This window comes from Pomacea canaliculata, linkage group LG7 (assembly GCF_003073045.1).
Source record: "Pomacea canaliculata isolate SZHN2017 linkage group LG7, ASM307304v1, whole genome shotgun sequence".
NCBI lineage: Eukaryota > Metazoa > Mollusca > Gastropoda > Architaenioglossa > Ampullariidae > Pomacea > Pomacea canaliculata.
In genome coordinates, this window is record NC_037596.1 from 29,060,417 (window position 1) to 29,087,895 (window position 27,479).

Consider the following 27,479-nt stretch of genomic DNA (forward strand, 5'->3'; position numbering starts at 1 on the left):
ATGCAACAACTTTAAATAAAATCGGTTAAATACAGCGGAACGATATTTGTAGTATATGTATCGTGTGTTGTAACAATGAAAGTAACTTAAAAAGTGTTATGAAGTCTATAAGAAGCTATCTTATTTGGTTTTACTTAGTGTTGCGGTTGGGTGATATTATCAGTTGGACAGGTCAGGGTTTAGTAGACGAGGCCGTCAAGGTATAATGGCCGTGTAGAGATTTCATACAATAAACATGGAACAATGTGTGAATGATGCAAGGACAAGAAAGGAGGCGCAAGTCATCTGTAAAATGCTGGATTTAACCCAGGGCAGGTCATCTGATTCGTTTTCATGTTCACATCTTTTTCTTTATTCCTGCATTTCCACTTTTATAATCTTTCTTTATTGTTTGCTTTCGTATGCGTACCTGCACGTGGGTGTGCAGTAATCAATAGTGAATTGAGGGAGGATTCCATTTCAAACCTTTTTAGCCCCTTCAAGATTTTAATGATTATTTTATTTTTTATTCTCAATGCTATTATATGATGACAAATTATTTACTTGATCTTATATAATAATACACCTTGTATGTCAGCTCTCGTGCCCTGGTTGTGCGGACAGAGATGTACAAAGAGGGTTCAGGTTCGCAATTCTGCTGGATGAGGTCAGTGTCAGGGCTCAGAGACCAGCCTGACACAATGTCAACACGATGGATTCTACAAACACGACTGCTATCACTACGAGGACCTGGCGATCATTTGCAGCAGGCGTAAGACGATTTACAAAAAAATCCAACTATCCCGAAAAAGTTTGTTAAACTATTAAAATTGCTGTTTAGGTTACACTTGAATGACAAAGATAATAATTACTCAGTAACATTTTTTAGGAGTACAACACAATTTTTTTTCAAAAATATGTTGTGTGTTTTTCTCTGCTTACACCGAGCTTACACAAATCATATTGAAGCACTTGAACACGAATGTCGACAGAACCAGAAAGTTTGCATTTGGCGACACGTGACAGGGGTCGTGTGCAAATACTGTTAGAGGGTGAGTGGTACACCGTGTGCATCCCTGACGTCCACATCGCTAGAGTCCTGTGCAGACAACTCGGTCAACCATCGTGAGTAAACTTCTACAAAGAATGAAAAAAAGTATACTGATTATCAAATAGGATTACTATGATTGTTTGGGACTAGTCAAAAGATGTTTTAAAATATATTGCAGTAAAGAATGATTATTATTTTTTTTTTTTTTTTTTTTTTTAATGTTTATTTACAGTTGCAGAGATATTATACTCGCAACAAATTACATGTTTGTTTGTGTACTTTCACAGACACAAGTGTTTGTAAGCTGTGTTGTTATTAGCAATAATCATATTTTCGCTTTGTATATTTTTTACTTTCAGTCTGTCTTAATGATAAATTTGCATTGTTTTCCTTTTTTCTTATTATTTTACGTTTCAGTGTTAGTAGTAAGAGAATAGCATACGTTTAGCAGCTGGTCAATCAAACTAGTACAGATCATTAAATGATGATTAAGTTTGCGCTAGTGAAAAGGCAAGGATAACCACCTCTAAAATTTGGAATTGTTTTTAATAATTTAAAGGAAGGACATAAGCGGTTATAGCAAGAATGACCCAACCATATGCGCGCTATATGGCAGTCTACACCCAGCCAACTTCTATATTAGACCCACCTGTGGGCCTTACCTGTTAGTTGAAGAGTAGACATGCCCACACCTGACAAAAGCTTTCCTTGCCAAATTTAGTAAACATTATCTATCTCCTAAATAAGTCTTTACCTTCATAATGCTGCTTTAGCAACGACGTCTCTTTCATTTGACGGTAGCTCGTATAATTGACAAGTGTATCAGTCTAGAAATCTTAGAAATAAAAACAAATATTAAAAAAAAAATTTTTTGTAAGAAACGATTTCTGTGTTGTTTGAGCTAGCAGCAGTACCTTTAAAAACTATTTCATCAGGACCATATGTGGGCACAAAGCTAATGTCCGGCCTTGAAATGCAATGGTCAAGAAAACAGCATCATCGACTGTTGACCAGACAACATTCAACAATGAAGAGTGAGAAGCAAGATTTGCACTTCAGATTCCGATTATCTGGTGTTCTTTGCTTGACTGTAAGGAGGTTTCTTATTTAGAATTTCTGTATAAGTTTTTGCTTCATTTATGCGTTAAACAGGTCCCACCTCTAAAACGTAGCATTGTCTTAGTGGTGATGAAAGTGAATTGTTTATTTCTAATTATTTTGCATGATTTTTATACTTGCGTGCTATTCTCAATTATACGATCAATTGTGTAGTGTAGTGACAAGTAAGAGCTTTGTCTTTTAACTCGTCTGTCCACCATTCCGACATCCTAAGACCACATGTAAGTAATACTTTCTATTATCTTTTACAGCCCCTCCTCTTTTCATCCGAGTGAAACGCAAGGCAGTATACCTGTGATGGAAGAGAACAAATGTTACTCTCACGTGTATGAGCGAGGACTCTAGGCCTAATGTAAGCTAATTACACTTGGCCAGAAAATGCAGGTGCTGTTCCATAGAAAATGATTTGATTTTCGAGAATGTGAAAGAACACATAATGAGGAGCAAGTACAATGTCTGGCTGTCTCCAGTGATGGTGTAATTCTATCTAGTGATACCTTCACACTGCAGGTTTATTGTGAGTATAAACTTTATGATACATCTATACAATTAAACTTCATTGCTGACGACCATGAAGCATAACTCTGGATGTTTGCACAGAGAGAAATTGCCGCCCTGCAAAATGTGTAAAAATGAAACCAACGATTCCTGAAGAAAAATAGTATTTGGTCTACGAACAAAAGATTAGACTAAGAAATTATTAAATTTTTTATTTTATTTGAAAAAGTTATTTTTTAAAAAAAAAGAGTATATAACTTTAAGAACTTACTACATTTAGTAAATGCTTGGTTGTCGTTAGTCTGCGTGTCTGAACTGTTGTTCGTCTCTGTTTAGTTTGTTTATGCGAGTTCTGCGCTCGCTTACATATTTTATGAACCGTGAAAAAACTTTGGCCTTCATTTTCCTGTATATTACGAATGTCAATAAAATAATATTTTTTTCTCAGCAGACTGTTAGTCGGTCCTTTTTGTTAAACGTTATTTTATGTTTTCTTTTTCCCGACATGATTACCTACAAAGCACGCGAGGTTTTCGTTTGCGTGTGGATATGAAAAATGTATATAACTTCTTTTTAGATTAGCATTTTGGCTTAATGTTGATATTTTACAATACTTTTCTTTATTTGCTTATGCTTTATCTTTTACAAAAACAGTTCCTTAATATCGTTTGAGCGAGAACTGAGAGTTTAAATTTTAGGCTATTTTTTACTTGCTTTTTTGTGTCTTTTTCTGAAATTTAAAATATTTAGAAATATAGACAAAAATGATGTATGCTTGATCCGTTGACATTTATTTACTGGTAAAAGTAATGATGAATTGCTGGTCTTCTTGTCATCAATGGAACTCTATAGTTAACAATGGTGTAGAGTGACAAGGTTTGCCTCTTTTTCTTGGAGCAATCGTCCTCAAATTCAGAACTCTATAAACACATTTCAAGAAGGTATTCCTGTTGTAGCACGAAGCTGACGCCATTGCTCGGCATTTAGTCCTTTCCGTGCAGGAGATTGGAGCGGCCTACACATGCTTGTATGATTAAAAATTTAAGATGACCCTACAAAAAGGGATTTGTTGAGATAATTATGTTCTGGCTGTGGTAAAATGAAAAGTTTAAAGATTTTTTTTTCCAGATTACCCTATTATTACGATTCAGATGTCGTCGACTAGGTCTGCAATCGTCTTCGCACATATCTACCAAGTCAGGAAGGGTCAAAATACTACATTTTCATGTAATGCTGACAGCAACCCTCTCCCTGCTTCTATCACGTGGTCTGGAAGAGTGAACAGTACCACTGGTCAATTGAGGATCATAGCAGCTGAGGCAGGTAGACACAATGGTGTTTACACCTGCACCGTAGTAACTAGAAAGGTTGATGATGATGAGCGTCTCCCACTGAAAGTATCACGTCGACTGATCATCGATGTTAAAGGTATGCTTAATAATTAACCGAGCCTTTTAACACTGTTTTTTTTTATATATTGGTTACATTGATATTTGTCTTTACTGTAACAGATTTTAAGAGCGATTAACAACATAGAAGGTGCAATGTTGTTGCTCGTCGTTTGTTTTCTTTTGTTGTTGTTGTTGTTGTTGTTGTTGTTGTTGTTATAGTAGTAGTAGTAGTAGTAGTAGCAGTAGTAGTAGCAGCAGAAGCAACAGCCTGAATAAACATAACACATGTAAACCAAATCAAACGCCTCTTATTAATGTCCTCTTTGCCCGTTCATTGTTCAGATACACATTTCACCGCGCGTGCGATTTCGGTATTCGGTATTTTCTGTTGAACGTGTATAAAGAAAGAACCTGTGTTTGGCATGGCCATACGATGACTTGCCTCACGGTTTTATTTCTTACTGCGATTTTTTGTTCAAGCCATCAACAGGTAACATCAATGGAGTCTTTAAGAGTGATTACAAAAAGCAGTAGGTTTTTTTTTACGGTGCCTCTGAATTTTGTGTGAAGATTTATTTTGTCAAAGATTTCCTATGTTATATACGGTGTTTTTATGTCCAGTACCTTCTCATCAAAAGTTCAGTTACTAAACCCTAATTAAAAGAGCTTTGTTTTGTTATTTTTTGGCTCGTTTCAATGATGATTTCCTTCACCAAAATCCGATCAACGGTGGAAAACTCAACCTATCGAACATTATAGGGATTATCGGATTGATAGCTCTTTCTTTATTTGAAGAATATTGCTGCATGGCCGATCGTAGTCGGAGTAGCAATTTGTCTGGAGAATTCCGTTAACAAACTGGACTCTATAGTTGCTAAGTATTTCTTCGATCCTTGACAAGTCCAAGCTAACTTATTAGAAAGACGAGAAGCATTCAGTAACACGAGACTGAGCATTAAAAGGTCTGTAATCTCCCATCACAGTCCTAACTACAAAATATGTCTGCTTTACAAATGGCCACATCTCATGTCTCATTGCCAAAGGCAAAAAGACCCAACTGCTTGTAAGTATTGCCAAAAGGCTTAAACAAGAACCCGACAGAAAAACAGATTCTTTGCCGGACAGTTAAACAAAAGCTAACCCTTGATAAAAGTACCAGCCACCACTAGTACTCATTCCTTCCAGTTGTGTCAACTGGGGGACTTTCTTCCCTTATTCGGGCAACGAACCGCTTGCCTCTCAATCCGGACGCCAGCACTCTAACGACTCGACTATTCGCTTCCCCTCGATACAACGTACACATTCACACACACACACAAGTGAAATACATATCTTGACCCTTCAATGATGCGATTACCCTACATTAGTCATAAGTTTTGTTTCCGCTTGAAACTTCCTCCTTTATTTAAGAAAACAAAGTCCACAGTGCTTGCAATTACGGACATTCTACTTAAAAGCAGGCTAAATGAACTCGGAAAGAGAAACTTTTGGTGTTCTCTCTGATTTATATCTAGAATGCTGAAACGTTGTGCACAGTTTAATATCTGCTTTTTCAAAAAAGAAACCATTGATGGTTCCTGGATTTTTGTTACTGAAACGTACGCCCGTCATGAGGTTCTTGGTACCTTTTATTCATTTAACAGTTGTTCTTCTTATTCAAGGCTCAGGTAAGAAACTTCTGTTTATACACTTTATCAATTAATTTTAGAAATAATTTCAGTTCAACGAAAACTAAACGAAGAAACAAGTATGATGGTTAAGAAAGATCTGGTAACGATAAGTTGTGACATGCATGGAACGTGTTGTATCATAGAAAAGAAATACGGAGAGATCATTAGGCAGGGAGAAATCACATTAACATTATCTTTAATCTTTTGAAGATACTGTAAACGATATTATATTAAACACAAAAAGTATTTACTATTAACTTTATAACAAAAAATGTAAAAAGCTACAACTATTACCGTTAAGGTATAAAACATTTTTTCAGGAATGACGCATAAACTTACAATCAAGAAATATTTAAAAAGTATAATCAAAACGGAACTAAACTTTACAAAAATTACTCGTTTTCTTAGTAATTTAATGTTGCTTATGAAAATTAAATCATTTCTAACCAGGTGCTCAACTGCAAGTACAACTAGTGAATGGAACATCAACTTGGAATGGCCGTTTAGAAATATTACACAACGGAACATGGACCACAGTGTGTAGCCATTATTTTGGAAAAGAAGAGGCACAAGTAGCCTGCAAAATGTTTGGTTTAGACAGGTTTGTTGCTTTTTGTGGGCACAAAAGTATCCACAGTATAAACATTGATTGTGTCCTTGGCATGTAAACCTAAAATCATATAGCATCCTGTAGTTTGTTCGTGAATCTCTACATCTGAAAATTCTCTTAAGGCGTGTTTTTGGTGGAGTGATAAAGATAAAATATACGGGTAGATTGTAAGATGAGGAGATGAGGGACTTTGAGTGACAAGAAGGGGCATCAAAAACTTCTACTACCTATCATCCATGTTCTCGAAGAAAGGAAATGTGTTAAAATTTAGACCAAACCTAGGTCCCTGTTACATTTTACGATAAATTACGCAGATAGCAGGTTGTTGATGGGAGTGTTATACATCACAGCCTACCAATTGATTTCAACTAAGTTATCTACTTTCCCTCGCTATCAGTTCGCGGGCCATGGCTGTGGGGTCAGGTCAGTACGGCGAAGGTTCAGGTCTGATCCTCTTTGGCAACGTCACGTGCACAGGGAAGGAGTCGAGTTTTGATGAGTGTCAACATGATGGATTTTACAGGCGTGACTGCAGACACAGTGATGATGTCGGTATCATCTGTAGTATCAGTAAGAACAAATAGTATATATCATACCAATCCCATGATCATAATAATGATCTTTGACATCTTAAAAAACCAATAATACGTACTGCTTATGTTACTCTTGCAAACGTCACATTAATTGGAAAAAGAAAGAACAATATGTATAGAACTTGATTACTTAAATATTGTGTATGTTTTTCTTCAGATATCAGTTTATCAAATCTCTGTTAAAACCAAGTGTTTGTATTTGTACATATAACGATTTAGCAAAAAGAATAAAATTAAATCAAAATTACAAAACGATTCTTTCATTCACTTTGACATAACATGTAAATAAGTGTCTTTAAAAGTTTTAATTGTATATTTTAACAGAAAATTGACAATATAATGTCTACAGACGTCTGAAATCAATCCGGTAAAAGCAGATTACTTTTCGAATATACGCAAAGCATTTGTTACATTAAATTTACAACATTTGTAAGCCATAATTTAATAAGTTAATAGACTGCTATGACGACTGGAGTGTCTGTACACAACTAAGAAATGCAACGGATATAAAAATGCAGGCATAAAGTCAGTGTATAGAAGTAAAACTTTCACTTATAGAGCCTTTAATATTTATATAATAAATATTGGTTTTTATTCATTTTACTCGCTATTAAAGAACACAACTTTCAACAGCGAAAAAATAAGAAATAATAATCTATAGGCATCCAATAACTACAACAGACCGGTCTAATAGCAATTCAACTACATGTTTTAGGATTTTAAAAAGAACAAACAATGTGACGGACACAAAACTCGTTTTGTTGTTAAACATGTTTTTGAAAGAACCATTACGACTTCGCTTGACGAGTGTTTTTGGAGACCAACCAGACATAAACCGTGTGGAGATGGAACTCGGAACCCAGTGGAACTCACTTTGCATGACTCGCAATGCTGCCAAGGTTGTATGTAGAAAGCTCGGCTTGTCACAGTAAGTAGTTAAGACTTTAAAACTTTGATAGAGATATTTATTTATTCACCAACCCACGCTTTATATACCAATCTATATAATTGATATACCATCTACATCATAGAAAATTAGAAAACATCTCACAAACGACACTGGGACAAACATGAAACTATATCTAAATATAAAATAAAACATATCTATCTGTCTAAAGAAAATCCTTTTTTTTTTCAGGCATGCTGCATTGTATACGAATGTATCAATGCAGAAGGAAATTTTATCTGAAAATAACAAGCACTCTGAACTGGATATGAAGTTTATCTGCCTTGGGAATGAGACAAGCCTTTTGGAGTGCGACCATTATGGACAGAACAAAGATGTTGTTTGCGGATTTTATAACAGCGTCAACTGTAATGAGTGTAAGTTTTTTTATTTATTTATTTATTTGTTTTGTTTTAGCGAACTAGAGACATTTTTCTCACATTTAAATAATATTTGTTACCTGAGGAACATACTGTTTAGAGGTAATTGATGTGCATTTGCTTAGTATCTACAGAGTTTTGGTGGAAACCCTTTAAAGAAATTCTTTCTTTAAACTGGCAAGTGTTGCACACATTACGATCACAATCGTCTTTCTCTTAGCAAGATGTAACGCAATGTTCAAGCGACTACTACATACTGAGTATGTATATGCTAGCTAGGTGAACCTTTATAATAATCAGGGCTGGAATATATATTTTGTTTACTAGAGTAACGCATCTAATGAAAACCATTATTTAAAAGGTTTACTTACATGGTAAGTTTTTTACCTATGATTGTGCTGTAATTAGAGCAATTGATTACAGTGACACCATGTGCGTTGTGATGAAAATTTATTACTCTTTTCATTAAGCAATACCTCATCTTCGTATCCTGTATAACGAGACTTCATTCCCGCTGTTTGATGGAGCAAATTTAACTCTAGAATGTGAGATCACACAGTCCGGGGAATTAGAATTTACATACCTGTGGTTTGAGTATTCAAGGAAACGTCTTCAGAGCCAGTATGGAAAATACCTAATATTTAATAATGTGACTAAAAACCACCATGAACTTCGAGTGTACTGTGCAGCCAACTATGGGTACAATGGTCTCGATTACCTTGTCGCAAGTGACGTCATGGTAATTACGGTTTGCTGTGAGTACAGCCTGAACTTATTTAGTCACCCATTACCTGTATTCTTTATCTTCTACGTTCAGCTCTCATTAATATTGATTAAGCTCAGTTTCAAACTACTACGAAAAGAATCAAGGAATTTAAACATTTTACAGATGTTAAAAAATTCTTCTTTTGGTCACTTAACCATCCATATTGAGAGTTCACGAAAAATTAATAAGATTTATTATTTGTGTTTATAGGTGCCCCGTCGACAATCATGCATAACACAGAACCGACCTCTGTGTCTATCCATGACGACAAAGGTTATCTGACGATTGCAATGACAGCCTATCCCATCCCTCAAGTGACAGCCACGATGTACCTTGGTCCAGTTCTGACTGATGGTATCAAAGGTGAAGATACAAGCAACACGACACATGTAGTATGTGCTGATGACGGTCTGGCACGTGCATCAGTGTCGTGTAACATCACTGTCTTCAACGTATCACATGCTGCTGATGGTTTCTACAAAATCGTTTTCGACAACAAACTTGGGCAGCTGCCTTTTGTATTCACAATAAGGCGTCAAGGTGTGTAGTAGTTGACCAAATCAAGTTTTCTTTTGAGAAGGATATCAACAAATCGTTAATAAAGCTCCTATAGTTTATACCATTTAGACAACATTAGAAATGTACAGATAAAATGTCTCGTTTGTAACGTTTTGAATGGTATTTAAGTAAATTATTATTAAAGTAGGCTTTTCTTTTTAGAGTTATCAGGTAAACATCTGCTACATGGCATTAAATGATAATTTTACTCATTTCAATGACTTTTTAAAAGATTCAAAATTTACTATACTGTCGTAGTCATTGTAATGCTTTGGTTTCTTTATGTTGATTGGTAACAAACACGAATGGCATGTCCCCATGCATATTTTGAAAACAAATGTCTTCCTTATATTTCTCATTTATTTTTACTGTCTTTTTATACTGGCTATATTTCTATAAAGACAGAAAAACAATTAAGTACTTATAATTACTGTATACTCTCACTCTTACTTTCAACTCTTGTTTACCTTAGAGCGCAGAGGAGAAATACCATCGGCATTTCTGTTGATTTTTGTCGGCGCATTTGCTGTTGGCATTGTTATCTTCGCTTCTGTAACAGTCTACTGTGTCAAGCGTTGGAAACGTAAGTTAATTAGGCTCGTGGCTTGATTACAATGTCTGTGTTGTCATTTAACAATAAATTCAAAAAGTTACTGGCTTTTTTAAACTCAGTTTTTTTAATGGATCACAAGCGAAACAGGAAAAATAAAAGTCCTGTTTAGTTTAATTGTCTTTGAAGGCATTTTTGGCCAATACTCGGTTGATTGATGTGGATCAGCAGCAGCAACTTCTATGTACAGAAGGTAATACACTTGTTGCTCAAAGGATTGTAGCATCTATACAGACTGTGGCATTTTTTAAACCAGTTTGGGTAAGTCATTATTACTTCTTCCTCGTTTAAACTGTTTGATTTGACAGCTATATCTAACTTTTTGTGCATGTTCCAGTTAACAACCGTTTACTTCTCGTATATTTATCCAGAAATACTTTTGCAGCCTAAATACTTTTTAATTTTCATATAATATATATATTTATGCAAACACACACACACACACACACAAAAGCTAATGCATGCCTATAGACTCCCTATGCAGGGGAAACATAACAATATTTCAGAAAAAGTAAATAAACCTTGGATCGTGTACTGAAAGAACAATAATGAGGGAAAAGTCATAATTGCTAAATATGATATTGTAAAATGTTTCAGGTTAGAAAGGATACAATATTTTTAGCCGGACATCAAGATGCCGATATGACGCATGTGTCTCTGATTAAAGTATTCTTTTCTGAGTTTCTCACAATCCAGTGTTACATATTTTAAAATTACTACAGACGTTGTATATAATGTGAATTAATTTCTACGCCATATAATACAATTACAACACACACAACCACCATACCTTCTTGTTTATATTGAGTTTCACCGCCTCATACAATGTATCACACCTATGTTAAAACTGATATAAAGCAGGTTAAATGGAGGAATAACCATTACAGTGTTAACGACCTCTGGGTGCAGTCCCTTGATTAGCTAACACTTGGTTTTTGTTGTTGGCCTTTATTTTTTTCTTATTTCTTTGCCACCATTGATTAGCTCTCTTACCTAATTATTAAGTCCGTTTAAAGGAAAGCATACAGCAAGAACTGCATATTCTGTCAAAGGTATTGCTAGTCATCGTTGTTAATCAATACATGTACTTCTTTCTTTGTTTTTATTTGACAGTATCCTACCTAATGTACAGCATACGCCATAGAAAACAAACACTCATTGTTTACTTTAACATACAAAATTGTGTTGTTGATTTCATATATTGTATATATTATATATTGTAAATAACGTGATATCTGTATAAAGGTAGATATTTCCTAGTGATTATGTGGTTGTCGACGAGTCAAAGGAGTAAACCTACCATAAACGAGTTATTTTAAATATAGTCACATTGTAAAAAGAATTATGAATTAGTTCAACTGGTAAGCATAAATTGCTAACATTTATTGTTTTTAAGCGAATAGAGCAAGGAAATGTACAGATTTTTATAATAATTATAGTGTATAGAGCAAAGGAAGGGGTAGGGAAGAATGATTTTATGTTAGTTTAATTGATGTCGCTTAGTGCTTTTTTTTTCTTTATTTAAGGGAAGTAAGCGAATCAAAATACGAATAAAAACTGGACACATTTGCAGTTCTGCGGTTATTTCCTTTTGTTATATTTATATATATATATCATGGTTATCATTCATACTAATTACAACTACAAATAAAAGCAAATCATGTAATGCTATTATTTTTTTATGGTTTTTACAGACCAACTTTTGTTTTATTGACAAAAGGGAAGTGCGGTTGGTTATGCGTTTACAAAAGTGTGTGAAAGTTGAGGCGTGTGTGTTGATTGTGTTAGAAAAGTTACGAAGTTATAATTCAAATATTTGAAATTGATACTTGGCTTATATTGAATGAAGGAGTCAGCATCTACATCATTTACATTTGCAGTTCTTATGTACTTAATATTCTCGCTTTAAATCTAGATAACTTCATTGAATTTATGTTTTAATTTGGCTTATAGCATGTTACGGTGGGATAATAAAGAAAACAGGGAGTTCATTTATATACTCGTCTGGGCAAACATCAACATTGGTTTTAATGTCTACACTCAACATTTGTGGCTTTACCATTAGTGTAAAACATCAAATTGAATATTGACTGACCTAAAATAATTATAATATTGGAATATATGTTATAATATTGGAACATGATTGCATTCTAATGCGACCGAACTTCTCTCGACAGTTACAGTATAAACAAACAGTTTGTGTGTCTGATGGTCGTAGATGCTTTCCTTGATTTTAATGTAACTTTTTGTTGGTTCTTATTTGTCGGTTTTGAAATTTAGCTTTGATATTGCGAATAGTATGCTTGAATCTCATGTATGCTGTAATGACATTATCATAGGGTTGAATATATTAAAGATATGACATTTTGTCTCTTTATCTCTCTCTCCAGGGTGTTTGTCTTTTCGGGCCATAAAAGCAGAGCGGGTCTGTAGTAAGATAAATGTATGAATGACGGGTGGAGGAGAATTTTTTAAAACTTCTTTTTAACCTGTGTATCTGGTTAAAATAATCTATCTAATCCTCTTCGTGCATCGATGCACATAAGGCCTCGACCAGAGTCCGCCACTGATGTCGATCGCTGAAACCCGCTGCTAGGTTGACCCCATGTCAGCCTTTCCTTTCATCTCACTTTCCGCTACTGTCTTCTCCAAGTGTCCTGTGGGCGGCCTCGTTTTCTTCGGCCGTCTGGAGTCCATCGTAGGGCGACTGTGGAGAGGTCTGCTGTCTGCTGGCGGAGCACATGTCCAATCCATCGCCAACGTATAAATAAAAAATAAAAAAACTGTGCTTTTTGGCACGCTTTAATGAACTCTATTTCACTGCCTGCAGCAAACTTTAATCAACTGTGGAACTCTCAACCTATCAAAGATACTAGGTATTGTCAGATTAATAGCTCTGTCTTCGTGTGATGAGTATAGTTGCATGCCTGATCGTAGTGAGATTAGCAATTTGTCTGGTTAATTCCGACAAAAATAAGGACTCTAAGTTGGTAAGTAGTTTTTCAATCCTTATCCAAGATTATTTCTTAGAGAGACAAGTAGCCTTCAGTCACACGAGACTGATAAATAACAGGTCTAACTAAGAAAATGTCTGCTTTACAACATGGCCCACATTCATGTGCTATGCCGAGGGCAAAAACGACCAACTGCTTGTGAGTATTGCCAGAAGGCTACAACAAAAACACTACAGAAAAATAGCGGATTCTTTGCACGACATTCAAAGCGATTTGAGTTTGGAACCCTTTTTGAATAAAAGTACAGGCCCACCTGTCCTAGTTACTCGTTGCCTTCCAGGCTGTGTCAACTGGGGGGACTTTCTTTCCACTATATGGGGAACGAACGCGCTTGCCTCAATCACAACGTCCGGATAAGGCATCACTCTTCCTTTACCACTTTGTTTCGGCATATCTCGCTTCCTCTCGCGATATTATCAAGCGTACACAGGATTGTTACACTCTACAACACACTCTTACAACACGCGTGCAATATATATATACATATCTTTGACCTTCTCGTAAAGAGGCGATGACCTTAAATTCGTCAATAAAAGTTCTTGATTTTCGCTCGAAACTTCATGCTTCCTCAGTTAATTAAGAAAACAAAGCCAGCAGGCGCGTGCAATTATGGACAACTTTCCACTTAAAAGGCAGGCTTGAAATAAGAACTCGAAAAAGAAAAACTTTTGCCTAAGATATTTATTCGCACTGATTCTATATGCTGCAATTGGCTAAAAATTGTATTCCGCACAGTGTAGTATCTCACCTGCTCGTCCGATAAAGAAACCATTGATGTTTCCTGGAGTTCGGGTTACTTGAAATCGTTCGGATTGTACCCTATTTTCCATCATGAGGTGCTTGTCACATTTTAACTCTTCATTTAACAGTTGTTCTTCTTATCAAGGCTCACTCGTAAGAAAATTTCTTGTCTGTTTTATACAAATTTCTTTTCAGTCTATTATATACTTTTTAATATTTAGAGTTGTAATTAATCCTATCTGGCTCAGTTTTCAACAAAAAAGTAAACGAAAATTTTTGACATAGTTGCAGTGACATGCATGGAAAGATGTGTTAAAGTATTCATAGAAAAAAAATATGGAAAGCTCAGCGGCAGGAAGACTAAGCGTCGTCACATTAAAATTATATCTAGTCTTTTGAAGATACTTTAAACGATAATATAATAAACATGAAAAGTATTTACAGTTAACTCAATAAAAAAATTAGCAAATTTTCCGTTAAAATATAACACATTTTTTTCAGGAATAGATAGTGCAGAAACTAACAATCAAGAAGTATCTAAATACTATTATCTAAACTAAACAAAACTTTACCAAATTACAATCTTGCTTAGAAATGTTCTGTTGCTTATAAAAATTGAATCTTTTCTAATCAGGTGCTCAGCTGCAACTACAACTAATGAATGGAACATCAACTTGGAATGGCCGCTTAGAAATATTACACAACGGAACATGGACCACAGTGTGTGGCGATTATTTTGGAAAAGAAGAGGCACAGGTAGCCTGCAAAATAATGCTTGGTTTAGACAGGTGTGTGCCTTGTGAGGTCACAGAAGCATTCCACAGTATACCTTTAACATTGATTTATTCTTGGCATGAGAACCTATACTCATAAAGCATCCACATGTTTGTTTGTTATATCTTACCTTTCAATATTGTCATCAGTCGTCTTTTGAGGTAACTAAGATAAATACCAGGAGATGTTTAGACTGAGATAATTGAGGAGATTATTGATGCGACAAAAGCTGCATTGAAAATTTTTACTACAACCTCATGCTGCTTATTCTCAAAGAAAAGGAATGCATTAAAATCAGAGTATAAGTCAGTGGGTGGGGGGGTGCTGTGCGGTGGGGGAGGGGGGGGAGGAGGCGCGGGAGAGAGTGGGGGGGGGTGGGGCGGGGAGGGAGGGGGGGGCGGGGGGTGGTGAGGGGCGGGAGGGTGGTGTGAGGGGGAGGGGGCCTTCCCTGCGGGGGGAGTGGGGGAGGGGGGGGGGGGGGGGCTCAGTTGGGTGGGGGTGGGGGGCGTTTTAAATTGTGAGCGGTCTCTAGTTGCTAAAAACAAATTAATAAATAAAAAACTTACCATCTTTACATGGTTTGACGCTTATAAATCCGCAAACAACATTTTTTCTGTCATAAGGGGCGCACTAAAAGGCTTGGGTTCATTCCAAGGAGATAAACTATACCATTAGAGTGGGGTGAGGATAAGAGGATTGGTCGCGGGTGGTGGGGGTGTGGGGGGGGGGGGATAGGGCAGGTCCGGTTCTGCTCCATTTTAGCGATAGATTACGAAGATAAGAAACATGGGATAGGTAATTTTCTTTCTGACGGATAGGATATTTTTTTTTTATATTTAGATATAGTTTTAATGGTTTGTCAGTGTCGTTTGGTGACTTTTCTGTTTTTTTTGTGACGTGCTGGGTTGGGCTTTTGTTTGTTTTTTTTTTTTTGTGTTTTGGTTTTTGTGTATACACATAGCTAATTTTTTATTTTTTACTGTAACATACAAAAAGTTATTTGTATTTTTCAAAATAAAGTCATTTAATTTATCTCGCTAACAGTTCACGGGCCATGGCTGTGGAGTCAGGTCAGTACGGCGAAGGTTCAGGTCTGATCCTCTTTGGCAACGTCACGTGCACAGGGAAGGAGTCGAGTTTTAATGAGTGTCAACATGATGGATTTTACGAGCGTGACTGCAGACACAGTGATGATGTCGGTATCATCTGTAATATCAGTAAGAATAAAATCGTATATCTCATACCAATCCCCTAGTCATAATAATGTTTTTCGACATCTTAAAAAAAATAACACTTACTGCATATGCTACTGACTCTCAATCTGACCAGGTAACATTAAGTGGGAAAAGAAAGAAAGAACAATATATTATATAGAACTCAATTACTGAAATAATGAGTTTGTTTTTCTTGAGATATCAGTTTAAAATTTCTCTGTTAAAACCAAGTTTTTGTATTTGAATATATAACGATTTAACAAATAGAATTCAAGATGTTTAAAAAAAAGCAGAGAATTTGACGAACACAAAACTGTTGTTGTTGTTGAACATGTTTTTGAAAGAACCATTACTACTTCGCTTGACGAGTGTTTTTGGAGACCGACCAGAGATAAACCGTGTTGAGATGGAACTCGAAACCCAGTGGAACTCACTTTGCATTACTCGGAATGCTGCCAAGGTTTTCTGTAGACAGCTCGGCTTATCACAGTAAGTAGTTAAGACTAAAAATATTTGATTTAGATATTTATATATCCACCAATCCATCGCTTTATAAACCAATCCATCTACATCCCCTAATACACAATTAGAAAACATCATAAACGACACTGGGACAAACATTAAACTATATCTAATATAAAATCAAACATATCTATCTAAAGAAAATCCTTTTATTTGATTTTCAGGCATGGTGCATTGTATACGAATGTATCAATGCAGAAGGAAATTTTATCTGAACACAACAAACACTCTAAACTGGAGATAAAGTTTCTCTGCCTTGGGAATGAGACAAGCCTGATTTGGAGTGCGACCGGCGAATTTATGGACAGAAGAAAGATGTCGTTTGCGGATTGAATTTCCTCCCAGTATATGAATAACTGTAATGAGTGTAAGATTTTTTTCACAAATTAAAGGTTTGCCAGATATGACCTTATTTTTTTCTTTACAGAATGTTTCTTTTAAGTTGGCTATTGTCTAATGTGCTTATTAAAGATGCATACACATGCTAATTGAATTCTTTGCCATGTTTTTGCTAGCCTCTTGTTATAATTTTCACTAACAAATATTTAGCTTCGATTTTATTTGAGAGCGCCTGATGAGTAACGAATTTTATCAGCAACTAAAAAAATCTCATTTACTGTTAAATATTTTTCAAAAGTTTAAGCCGCTATAAACGGACAATTGCACTTCACAGTACCTAAACAGTTATACTCGCAAATAATTTACACTGTTGCTAAACAGAAAGCAAAACTAACCGCCGAAACACACACACAAAGGCTCACCAGAGAGATTGTTATCTCAGTGACACACTGTTTAAAGTAATTGATGTGCATTTGTTTAGTTTCTATAGAGTTTGGGTGGGAACCCTTTAAATAAACTCTCTCTTTAAATACATACGGCTGGCATTGAGATTCTTTTACTAGACTGAAGCATATCATGAAAAGTATTAATTAAAATGTTTTATTTATATTGTAAGTTTTTTTTAACTATGATTATGCTGTAATTACAACACTTGATTACAATTTGACCATATGCATTGTGATGAAAATTTGTTATTGTTTTCATTAAGCCTTACCTTATCTTCGCATCCTGTATAATGAGACTTCATTCCCGCCACTTGATGGATCAAATATAACTCTAGAATGTGAGATCACACAGTCCGGGGAATCAGAAGTTACCTACCTGTGGTTTGAGTATTCCAGGAGACATGTTCCAAGCGCTATCATGGGAAAGTACCTAATTATTTAATTGTTACTGGAGACCATCATGGACTCGAGTGTACTGTGGTTGCAGCAACTATTGGTACAATGGTCTCCGATATAATATCGCAAGTGACACAATGATAATGACAGTTTGCTGTAAGTACTGGCTAAATTTTTTCTTTAATTTTAAATTGTGTGCTACTAATATTTTCTGTCTGAATCGTCTGCAATGATATCTTACCTGCATGAAATGCTTTATCTTCTATGTTTAGCACTCTTTAATACTGCTTAAGCTCAGTTTTAAATTACTAGGATAAACATTTCGGAATCTCAATATTTTACAGTTGTCACTTTACTATTTACATTTAAAGTTCACGGAAAATTAATCAGATTTATTATTTATGTTGATAGGTGCCCCGTCGATAAGCATGAATGATCAAGTACCGCCATCTGTGTATATCCATGACGACAAAGGTTATCTAAATTTTGAAATGACAGCCTATCCCATCCCTCAAATAACATCCACGATGTACCTTGGTCCAGTTCTGACTGATGGTGTCAAAGGTGAAGATACAAGCAACACGACATATGTAATATGTGCTGATGACGGGCTGGCTCGTCCATCAGTGTCGTGTAACATCACTGTCTCTAACATATCACAAGCTGCTGATGGCTTCTACAAAATCGTTTTCGACAACAAACTTGGGGAACTGCCTTTTATATTCACAGTCAAGCGTCAAGGTGTGTAGTAGTTGACCAAACAAGTTTGTTATTTAGAAGTATATTAACAAATTGTTTAAAACGCTCCTATAGTTGGTACAATTTGGACTAAATTAAAAATGTCCATCGATAAAAAAAAATGTATACTCTGTACAGATTCGTATTTTAGTAAAAGCTTTTCTTCTTGGAGTTATCTGGTGAAAATCTAGTACATTAGATTACTTAAGGTAATTTTACGAAGGGAGTGTAACTTTAAAAGTAACAAAATTTACACTACTTAACGGAGTCATGATAATGGATTCATTTCTATATGTTTATTGGTGAAAACCACAAATGGTGCGGTCTCCGGCTATATTAAAAAATAGTCTTTCTTATGTCTTTAATTTATTTTTGATGTCTTTTTATATTTACTATATTTCTATAAACATAGAAAAACAATGAAGCACTTAAAATTATTGTCTTTTCTCACTCTTACCTTACCTTAAACTCTCATTTACCTTAGAGCGCAGAGGAGAAATACCATCGGCATTTTTGTTGACTTTTGTCGGCGCATTTGTTGTTGGCATTGTTATCTTCGCTTCTGTAACAGTCTACTGCGTCAGACGTTGGACAGGTAAGTTAATTAGGCTTGTGGTTTGATTACAATGTCTGTGTTGTCATTTAGGAACAAATTTCACAAGTTACTGGATATTTCAAACTCAGCTTTTATGCTTTTTAATCAACAATGGATCACAAGCGAAACAGGAAAACGAAAAAGTCCGGTTTAATTTAAATATTTCTTGTTGCCATTGTCGAGCAATACTCCGTTGACTTAAATTGGAACGGCAGCAAAAACTTCTATGTACAGAAGAAAATACACTTGTTGCTTAAAGGACTTCGACCTCTATACAGACTGTGGGCATCTTATGAACCAGTTTGGGTAAGTCATTAGCACTTTTGTCTCGTTCAAACTGTTTCGATTTGACAGCTCTAACTTTTTTGCTGGAAATTCCAATTAACAACTGTTTACTCCTCATGTATTTATCGTAAAAATATTTTTGCAGCCTCGATAATTGTAATTTACATATATATATACACATAACACACATGCTAATGAATACTGTCATGAATCAGCATGGTTTAAGGAAAGAAAAACAGGGTCAAAGCTAGTAAGAAAAATAATGAAGGGGCGATACCAGGTTTTGAGTTAGACAAAGGGGTAAGAATGGTTACCTCCCCTAGCATTAAATGAACCTGGGAATCGTGGCAACTTACCTAAAAGGGGGCCGCAGTCATCAGATCAGGGGTACGTCCGTTAATTGAAAGTACACTTAGCCCTGATAATAGCGTTTGTTTTCTTTGCCATCGACTGGACACTGGTGGTAACTGAGGGAGTATTGACTACTGTTCCTGTGCATCTCTGGGGTCTTGGTCGTCTGGAGCCGGTGCCGGACCACTGTCGCCTGAGATCGCCACCGCATCTGTCGTCCGTTGCCTGGGGCAACCAGAGAGGTAGCGGTGCCAGTGAGCTAGGGACAGTGCGTTTGAAGACTCACTTCCACCGTCGTCGCCTGGGGCAACGGTGTTCAACCTGTGTTCTCCGCCAGTGGCGGCAGTAGTCTGCCAAGGAAATTCCCCGACTTTCCACCACTGCTTGTCGATGGGCAGCCTGTCGTGAGGACACATCCATTTTCCCAGCTTTGTCCAGAACTGGTGAAGTGCACGGTTTGGGGGAAATGTTCGTCGGACGCCGACTCAGAGCGCTGGGAGGAAAGTTTACATGTTTTCTTTGTCTAAACTTTAAAGAGACTGATGATAGATTGTGTATTCAGAGACCTATCTCTCTCTGACTCACTACTCTCTCATTCATTTTCCATGCTCTGTGGTGAAGCAGAAGAACTGGCAGATGAGCATCTTTATCATTTGGGTAAAAATCACTATTCATTTCGTTCCACTACAATACCCTCGCTGTCCATTTTAAAGGCATTTTATTGTTAGTGCTGTATTTACAATTTCCAGTCTTGATTTTTATTTATCAAGTTGACGATCTTTACGCATAGTGAAGTTTGACATGGTGGACACGTAGTCTAGTGTTCATGGTCTGTAATTAATTTTAAAAACTTGTTTTCTTGTGTGTCTAGAACATGTTTTATTGTGTACAGCCAGTAGACCTTCTAGGAAATGCTGTTGCTTTTTGCAGAAATGTGTTGTGATCACGATATGCTTTGTTTATTTTTATTTTTTTTTTTTTGTCGATAGTAACACCCATAAGTTTGTGGCACTGTACTTACATCATTGGTAGAGTTTGGATATGAATACTATCAAATGGTGAGGCTTGATTTTGTCTTTTCTATCTAGTGTTCAAACTCTTCTGGACCTCCCTCCCATTAAGATGTTTTTGCACTGTTTACAATGACACTAATGATATAACAAGCACAACAAACACATTCCGTCATGCCTTGGAGAATGTGAAATTTTATTTTTAGGTTCTTGCGTGTACAGTTTACATTAGGCGTATTATTCCTTTAAGGCCTGCAGTTCGTCAACAAAACCTTTCCAAATCTGAAAATATGATAATAAAAGAATTTCTGACCAAAAACGTTAGCTACCTTGAAGTACTGTTAAACATTACTACCATCGAGTAAACAATTACACTCTTAGTAATTTACTATTATGATACAAATTCCACACTACAACATTGATGATAAAAATGTTAAAATGTATAATAATAATTAGTATATATTTTTGTTTTGTATAAAATCTGTCTGCACTGGTGTCGTTTTCCGCGTAAGCCACAAAAATTAAAGCATGTTCAACTAAATGCAAGAATAATAAAAATGGCGAAATAAACCCACCAATGTTAATGTTTTAGTATTTATGGTAAGCTGATCAAACATGTTTTCAGTCTTCTAATGGTAACTAGACTCGTGCTTAACACACATGTCACGAATGTTTTCTCTTTTTTATCAACATATCTCTCTACCCAGTAACCCGTCTGTTATCTATAAAAGAATGATCTTACTCCCACGCTGTTCATTTCGTACTCTTCAGGTGAGATTTCTCCATCATCTGAAAATATACATGTACAGTATTAACAGTTAAGCGAGAAAACTACTAAAACAATTTGTTTACGTATTGACATCTAGTTGCTGATATTACAAATTTGGAATTAAAACAATATTGTAAAAAGTTGTTACACTCACTGTTCGTGTCCATCATCTCGTAAATGAAATGAATAACCGATTGGTCAATGACGTCATCTTCATTGCCGTCCAGTTTGTCGTAGTTGTTGTAGGCGGCCTGGACACCTGATGGAGTTAGCCCGACTGTAGGACTGGCCATGTACTCCAGAAGACTTACCTGTCCATCGTCTGCAAAAGAGATGTGAAAAAGGGGACAATATTTCTCGTGTTCGACCTTTAAGTATGATATTTATTTTATGCTCGCATGTGACGTTTCCCTATCTCCTGTGATTTAGTAACGTAAAAACGAATAACAACAACAACAGCAACAACCAACTTTATTAGTCCCACTGGGCAATTTAAATCGGAGTAGTGCTCTGTTTCCAATATATATTTTTTTTTAAATAAATAAATAGATCACTCCCATGCACACCTACACATCACAAGCACACACACCACTAACAGTTCAATATACTTTTTAAAAGAAAATTAAAACCATTTCCGAAAATCTTTGAGGGGAATACTCTACTTGAAGTGGATGTATCCGCACAGTTTGTAACTAATCCTATCTGTGAGAGTTCAGTAATTCTACTTGATTCTAAAGCAGCAGTTTATATACTATTGCAGCTAAATTAAAATACATGGAAAATTAAATTAAATTAAATTAAAATACATGGAATCGCATTCTTCATTTCTTGTCATTAAAAGACTTTAAAATAAACCAGATTTGTGGTTATGAATATGTGTTTGGTTTAATTGACTTACAAAGTATTTGGTTTAAAGTATCTTGCACATTAATAGAACAATGAACTATTTAATTTACTAGTGTTCCTGCAATCTCTCAAGAGTGCTAACTCTTATGTATGATGATGATGATGATGATGATGATGATGATGATGATGGATGATGATGAAAAAGTACAAAAATTCGAATACATTGATTATCATAATTATAATCACAATAAAAGAAGCAAAATACAACCATTTGTGTCCATTTGGGTAAAAAAATCCATCGATTCGTTCAGCTGCAGAATACCGTTGCCGTCAAGATCGAGAGCTTTGAAGAGTGAGTTGCTGTCACTCGCCCTAAAAAAATATTAAAAAATCATCTTTTTACTAAGGACGTCGACACTTTCTCTATAAGCATGAAGTCATAAAAGTCATGGACATACCATGGCCCCATAAAGTTAATTCTAATATCAATGCCACTTTGTAAGTGTAGGCATTCTTAGTAATATATGAGTGCGCGTGGTCGAGAGTGTGGGTAAAATGTTTTTTTTTTAAATGACTCTTACCCAAGAAAAGCAGGAAGAAGAAAACAGAAGATCAAAATCTTCATGATGAAACAGGCCTGTGAATCAGTCAATATAATAAATCAGTGTAATGATGCCCTTACTGATTATATTTCTTTCATTTATAGCTTTTTTTTATCGAATATGGCATTAACCGCTTAATCAATATCAAGCATATATTCTGCACCTACTGCTTATTAATTTATTTTTGTTGGATAAGCAATGTAAGTCTACATTTTAAAATGTTAGCAGATATGCACAAACGCATGCAGCACGCATGTATACATTTGTATTTGCAAACACTTTCACAGTTTAAAAGTGTATGATCTTATGTGATTACATATTAAAGGCTTAAATGTGGTTGAATGTACATCAGTCTATGGCAAATAATTTTTAAATGTCTGCAAAATGTCTAACACTCTGCCCTTCACATGTGAAATTTCAATCATTATGAGAACTCACTGCTTGCGTCAGAGAAGGAAGGTCAGATGATCAAACCTCGGTGTCTAGAATGAAGACAGGAGGAGAACATTTATACTCTGCCTCTCGATAATCAGATCAACAGGGATTAAACTTATCGAAAGGAACTTGTCTCCCCTTGTTTGTTTTCTTATGTAATATTATGGCAACAGCTGTTAGACTACACATCATTGGTATGTTGTAAGCACACAGTAATTCAATCATTAATTTTTTTACATTCAGCGACATGGTGTATTAATATATCTTTCCATCTGTATTATGCGTTCGTTGTTCTTGGCAACAAAAAGTTAGGAAATTAAAGAGTAAGCCTTTTACAAAAAAAAAAAATATTTTTCTTAATATTGTTCTCCAAACATTACGCGTACTATGTGTGTATTATTGCCATTAGTATATGTAACATATCTCACTTAAGTTTTCCTTTTCTTTTATAACATTTTACGCAATTTTCAATACAGGTGTGTTTTGCAGGTATTGTTAGCATAGTTTTAGTGTGTTCGTGTTCTTGTCCCGTCCTGACGTTCAGCAAAAATGTTGAGAACCACGATTACCATCAATCAAATATTTTTTTTTTAATACCCGGCTCGTATAACTTAGTCTTAATTAAGTCGTTAATCGATGGGATTACCAACCGTCCGTTTCAGATCAACAAAATATCAACAGCTGATATGTACAGTATTAAGCTTCACGGCTGCTTACTACAAAACATTAATCGGCTTTGGAGTGATTTAATATTCATAGCTCTCTCCACAAATGTTTTGTTCCTTGTGTCACGCTCTGTGGCTTTGATATATGATCGTCAGCCAGATTTATCAAGTAGAAGATGAAAAGCCGATTGGAATGTCTGCCCCTCTTGTTTGTTCACTAAACAACAGAAGAATAATATATAAATTAAGACATGTGAGCTGCGAGTATAGAAAATATCAAAATATACTTAAATTAATAAATAAAACTAATGATAATATATTTATGTACTGAAATATGCATTAAACAACACATTTTACCTTAGAACTAAGTAGGTTTTTAAATATCATTAAATATATTTACACTACTTATACGATTAAATATTGCACCAAACAATAAAAACAAACAAACAAATGCAAATAACATAAAGCCGCAAGTCATGCCCATGAATTTCTGCAATGATTGTTTGTTGCAAGAACAATGTAAGGTTGTATTTTACAATGATCAAGGAGATATGCCCTCACGGACTTACACACACGCATATATACATTTCTTTTCGTATTGTTTAACGAAATATGATCGGTTAGCTGTTAGGAGCTCAAATTTGGTTAAATGTGCATCATCTCATGCCAATTATCCTTCCAACTATAAATTATTAAATAATTACTTACTGCTTGTGTCAGAGAAGAAACATGAGAACACTGCTTTATGAAGCTGTGGTGCGTAGTATGAATGAATATGTCAGAAGAAAATATTTAGTCTGCCTCTAGATTAAAAGATCGATGGTGATTAGGTTTATAAAAGAAACATGAGGAGCCGGCTGCTGGAGCTGTCTGCTGCAATCGATGTTCCTTTCTATTTATTGTTGTATTCACTCTAGGCAAGCACGCTGATACAATAGCTACAGATAAAAAACATATCATGAACTTTTTGTTTTGTTTTGCAACGAAAGGAGCTTATGTTCCTTTTTTTACTCTAGTGTATCCTCAACTCCAGCTTATAGCTTTGGCAACTAGCCATGGATGTCAATACTCTCTTATAATAACAAAACATTGAAGCTTTGTTTTTTATTTCATTGTTGTCGCGCATCATCACCAGCGTCGCCGCATGCACGCTCGCAACCGCTAACGCAGACGGCACCAACACACACACTTGCTCAGGACAAGACTTACCTGTCGAACCTTTGATGAACGTAGACCACAACAAAGACGAAATAAATAAAAAAAAGTAGATAAATACAATATATATATAATGGAGAAATACACTTACGCGTACACGCAAGAGAAACGGGGACTACCCCACACAAAGAAAAGAAAAAGAGGAATTTTAGTAAGGGAAAAATAATCAATAATAATAATTTTAAAAAGTCAGTTCAACACCAGCACACAGCTGGGCACAGTACTGTAAGAGTTGTTGCCCCTGAATCCTTTAGTCCTCACGAAGATGTAGACCAGCGGTTCTCAACCTTTTACTTGTGACGACCCCCTTGACGAACACCGGTATGTCCGCGACCCCCCTTAGCCAGCTAGGTCAGTGGAAGAGCGGGGGAGCCTTAGCTAACCTCCAACCCCGCGTCGAGGAAATCAACAACGGAAGAACAAAGTTCGTATCTGCAAAAAGTATAACTGTTAATGAAATTTTACTAAAGCAAATTCTGCGGTGCTAATAAATATAATTTTATTAATTTTATTGGACACTCTCTTTGATTAATGAGAAGGTTGAGTCTGCTTGCTGTTGCATAGAAAAAGCGAACCTGTGTGCGATGTTCGTACCCACTGCTATTCGCAGCTCAGCCTCTGCGTCCACACGATTTCTGTATTTCGACTTCAGTGCTGCCAATGCTGAAAATCCTTGCTCACACATATACGAAGTTGAAAATGGCAGCAGAACTTTCATTGGTTTCTCAGAAAGCACCATTAACGCTAATCCAGAATGTTGGCACTGGTGTTGTTTGGAAGACCATTTTCAGGGATTGGTCACTCGAAAGGTCGATGAGCTGCTCTTCTTCCGCTTGTGCTAGGATCAGCCAGAAATGGATTACGAATCCAATCGTATTTAGTCGCATCAGTTTCAGCGAAGTAATGCTGAAACCTTTCTTTCAGTCCGTTTATATGGGCAATAATTACCTTCTTCACCTGATCAAGATTCAAGTTGTCAGCCTTGCACTTACACAAGCACGGAAACATATCAAAAATATTTTCTCTTGCGTCCACAACGAAATTTTTCGGACGAAAGCATTCATCTTGTCAGTTGTTTGTAATATGGTGGTGTCTTTCCCTTGCAGAGAAGTATTCACAACGTTCAGCTTCTCAAATATGTCCGATAAATATGCCATTAGCAGCAGTCATCGGTCGTTCTTAAGTCCCCACCCCGCACTGTCTGGTCATGGCCTTCTGTCAGGGACCTATAGAGTACTAGGAGTGAGCAGTGAGCACGTGCGAGGGGAAAGGGTGTGAATGATGGACGTTTCCTGAATGCGTGCCTTTTAGATGTTTTTTTTTTTAAAAGAGAGAGGTGTGACTGGAGAGGGAGAGGGGAGTCAGCGATGAGAGATTGGGGGAGAAAGAGGGCAAAAGGCGAGAGGAGGGAGATTGGAGGCTTAATTGTTGAGAGGGGGATTGTGTTTTGAGTTTTGGAAGTGAGAAGTCACTGCATGCCGATACAGTGTACTTGAATAGGGAGAAGCGATTAGGAGTTTGATCGCCCTCACCACTCGGTTACACAATCTAAGCTAATTTCACTAATACCGGTATAAGAAACTTAAAAAAGGACCACCTTCGCGACCCCCTTGTAGGCACGTCGCGACCCCCCAGGGGGTCGCGCCCCACAGGTTGAGAACCGCTGATGTAGACACTGTGTACTCTGTTGACACTGTCTCCTTCAGTTCTGTCGCCTTACGCCACGCTCTCGCGTTGACCACAACCACACTGTCTGTACGATGTGTGCCGTGACCCTTTGCTGGTTCACAGTTCACAGTTCACAGTCTCCTTGCTGACGACCAATTGACGAAGAAGACGGACCGATCACGATACGTTTTATTTTATTTTATTTGTTTGTCGATAGTAACACCCATACGTTTGTGGCACTGTACTTACATCATTGGTAGAGTTTCGATATGAATACTATCAAATGGTGAGGTTTGATTTTGTCTTTTCTACCTAGTGTTCAAACTCTTCTGGACCTCCCTTCCATTAATATGTTTTTGCACTGTTTACTGCTTCTCTCGGTGTGTTTATGTGTTTTGCTGACAAACTGAATTCAAACCAGACCCCATCGAATCGACTGACTGTGAATCTAGGTTAATTAAGTTTACCTGTAACAATGACACTAATGATATAACAAACACCTCCAACATGCCTTGGAGAATGTGAAATTTTATTTTTAGGTTCTTGCATGTACAGTTTACATAAGGCGTTTTATTCCTTTAAGGCCCGCATTTCGTCAACAACACCATTCCAAATCTGAAAAGATGAAAATAAAAGAATATCTGACCAAAAATGTGTTGCTACCTTGAAGTACTGTTAAACAT

The 27,479-nt window shown here is 36.2% G+C and overlaps 3 protein-coding genes and 1 long non-coding RNA gene across 5 annotated transcripts in view; 3 read left to right on the top strand and 1 right to left on the bottom strand.

Moving 5' to 3' along the window:
• Positions 1–19,871, top strand: part of LOC112569305 — a 51,661-nt gene extending 31,790 nt beyond the window's left edge. Inside the window, exons 8-9 of one of the 2 annotated variants that reach the window (XR_003100367.1) lie at positions 18,840–19,256; positions 19,708–19,871. Coding sequence is in view for 1 of the 2 variants with exons in the window: in XM_025247066.1 (XP_025102851.1) it covers positions 18,840–18,976 (137 nt within the window). In the remaining variant the exon portion in view is untranslated. Of the gene's footprint in view, positions 1–18,839 lie in introns of both variants that reach the window. The other variant, XM_025247066.1, reaches the window with a different exon arrangement.
• LOC112569397 lies at positions 649–1,998 on the top strand. Its single transcript, XR_003100398.1, has 3 exons — positions 649–751; positions 972–1,104; positions 1,966–1,998. It is a non-coding gene; the product is annotated as an uncharacterized LOC112569397 (long non-coding RNA).
• On the top strand, positions 4,300–10,652 carry LOC112569306. Its single transcript, XM_025247069.1, has 8 exons — positions 4,300–5,705; positions 6,159–6,309; positions 6,716–6,888; positions 7,695–7,839; positions 8,050–8,234; positions 8,708–8,992; positions 9,214–9,543; positions 10,034–10,652. The coding sequence occupies exons 1-8, from the start codon at positions 5,609–5,611 to the stop codon at positions 10,168–10,170; spliced, it is 1,503 nt and encodes a 500-aa protein (XP_025102854.1). The 5' UTR covers positions 4,300–5,608; the 3' UTR covers positions 10,171–10,652.
• A 718-nt stretch (positions 19,872–20,589) lies between the features above and the next one.
• On the bottom strand, positions 20,590–23,299 carry LOC112569368. Its single transcript, XM_025247164.1, has 6 exons — positions 23,252–23,299; positions 22,793–22,848; positions 22,480–22,583; positions 21,520–21,687; positions 21,339–21,385; positions 20,590–20,878 (listed from the first exon to the last, which is right to left on the bottom strand). Exons 2-6 carry the CDS (start codon positions 22,834–22,836, stop codon positions 20,834–20,836), a joined length of 408 nt encoding a protein of 135 aa, XP_025102949.1. The 5' UTR covers positions 22,837–22,848; positions 23,252–23,299; the 3' UTR covers positions 20,590–20,833.
• Between the last annotated feature and the right edge of the window lie 4,180 nt (positions 23,300–27,479).

Bases quoted from the DNA above. Each gene is read 5' to 3' on its own strand.
- LOC112569368 (XM_025247164.1), bottom strand. From the start codon at position 22,836: ATGAAGATTTTGATCTTCTGTTTTCTTCTTCCTGCTTTTCTTGG. The intron at 22,584-22,792 runs GTAAGAGTCATT...ATATTTTTTTAG, and splicing joins CTTCTTCCTGCTTTTCTTGG to GGCGAGTGACAGCAACTCAC. The intron at 21,688-22,479 runs GTTGTATTTTGC...TCTCTTTTGCAG, and splicing joins TACCCAAATGGACACAAATG to ACGATGGACAGGTAAGTCTT.
- LOC112569306 (XM_025247069.1), top strand. From the start codon at position 5,609: ATGGTTCCTGGATTTTTGTTACTGAAACGTACGCCCGTCATGAGGTTC. The intron at 6,310-6,715 runs GTTTGTTGCTTT...CCTCGCTATCAG, and splicing joins AAAATGTTTGGTTTAGACAG to TTCGCGGGCCATGGCTGTGG. The intron at 7,840-8,049 runs GTAAGTAGTTAA...TTTTTTTTTCAG, and splicing joins AGAAAGCTCGGCTTGTCACA to GCATGCTGCATTGTATACGA.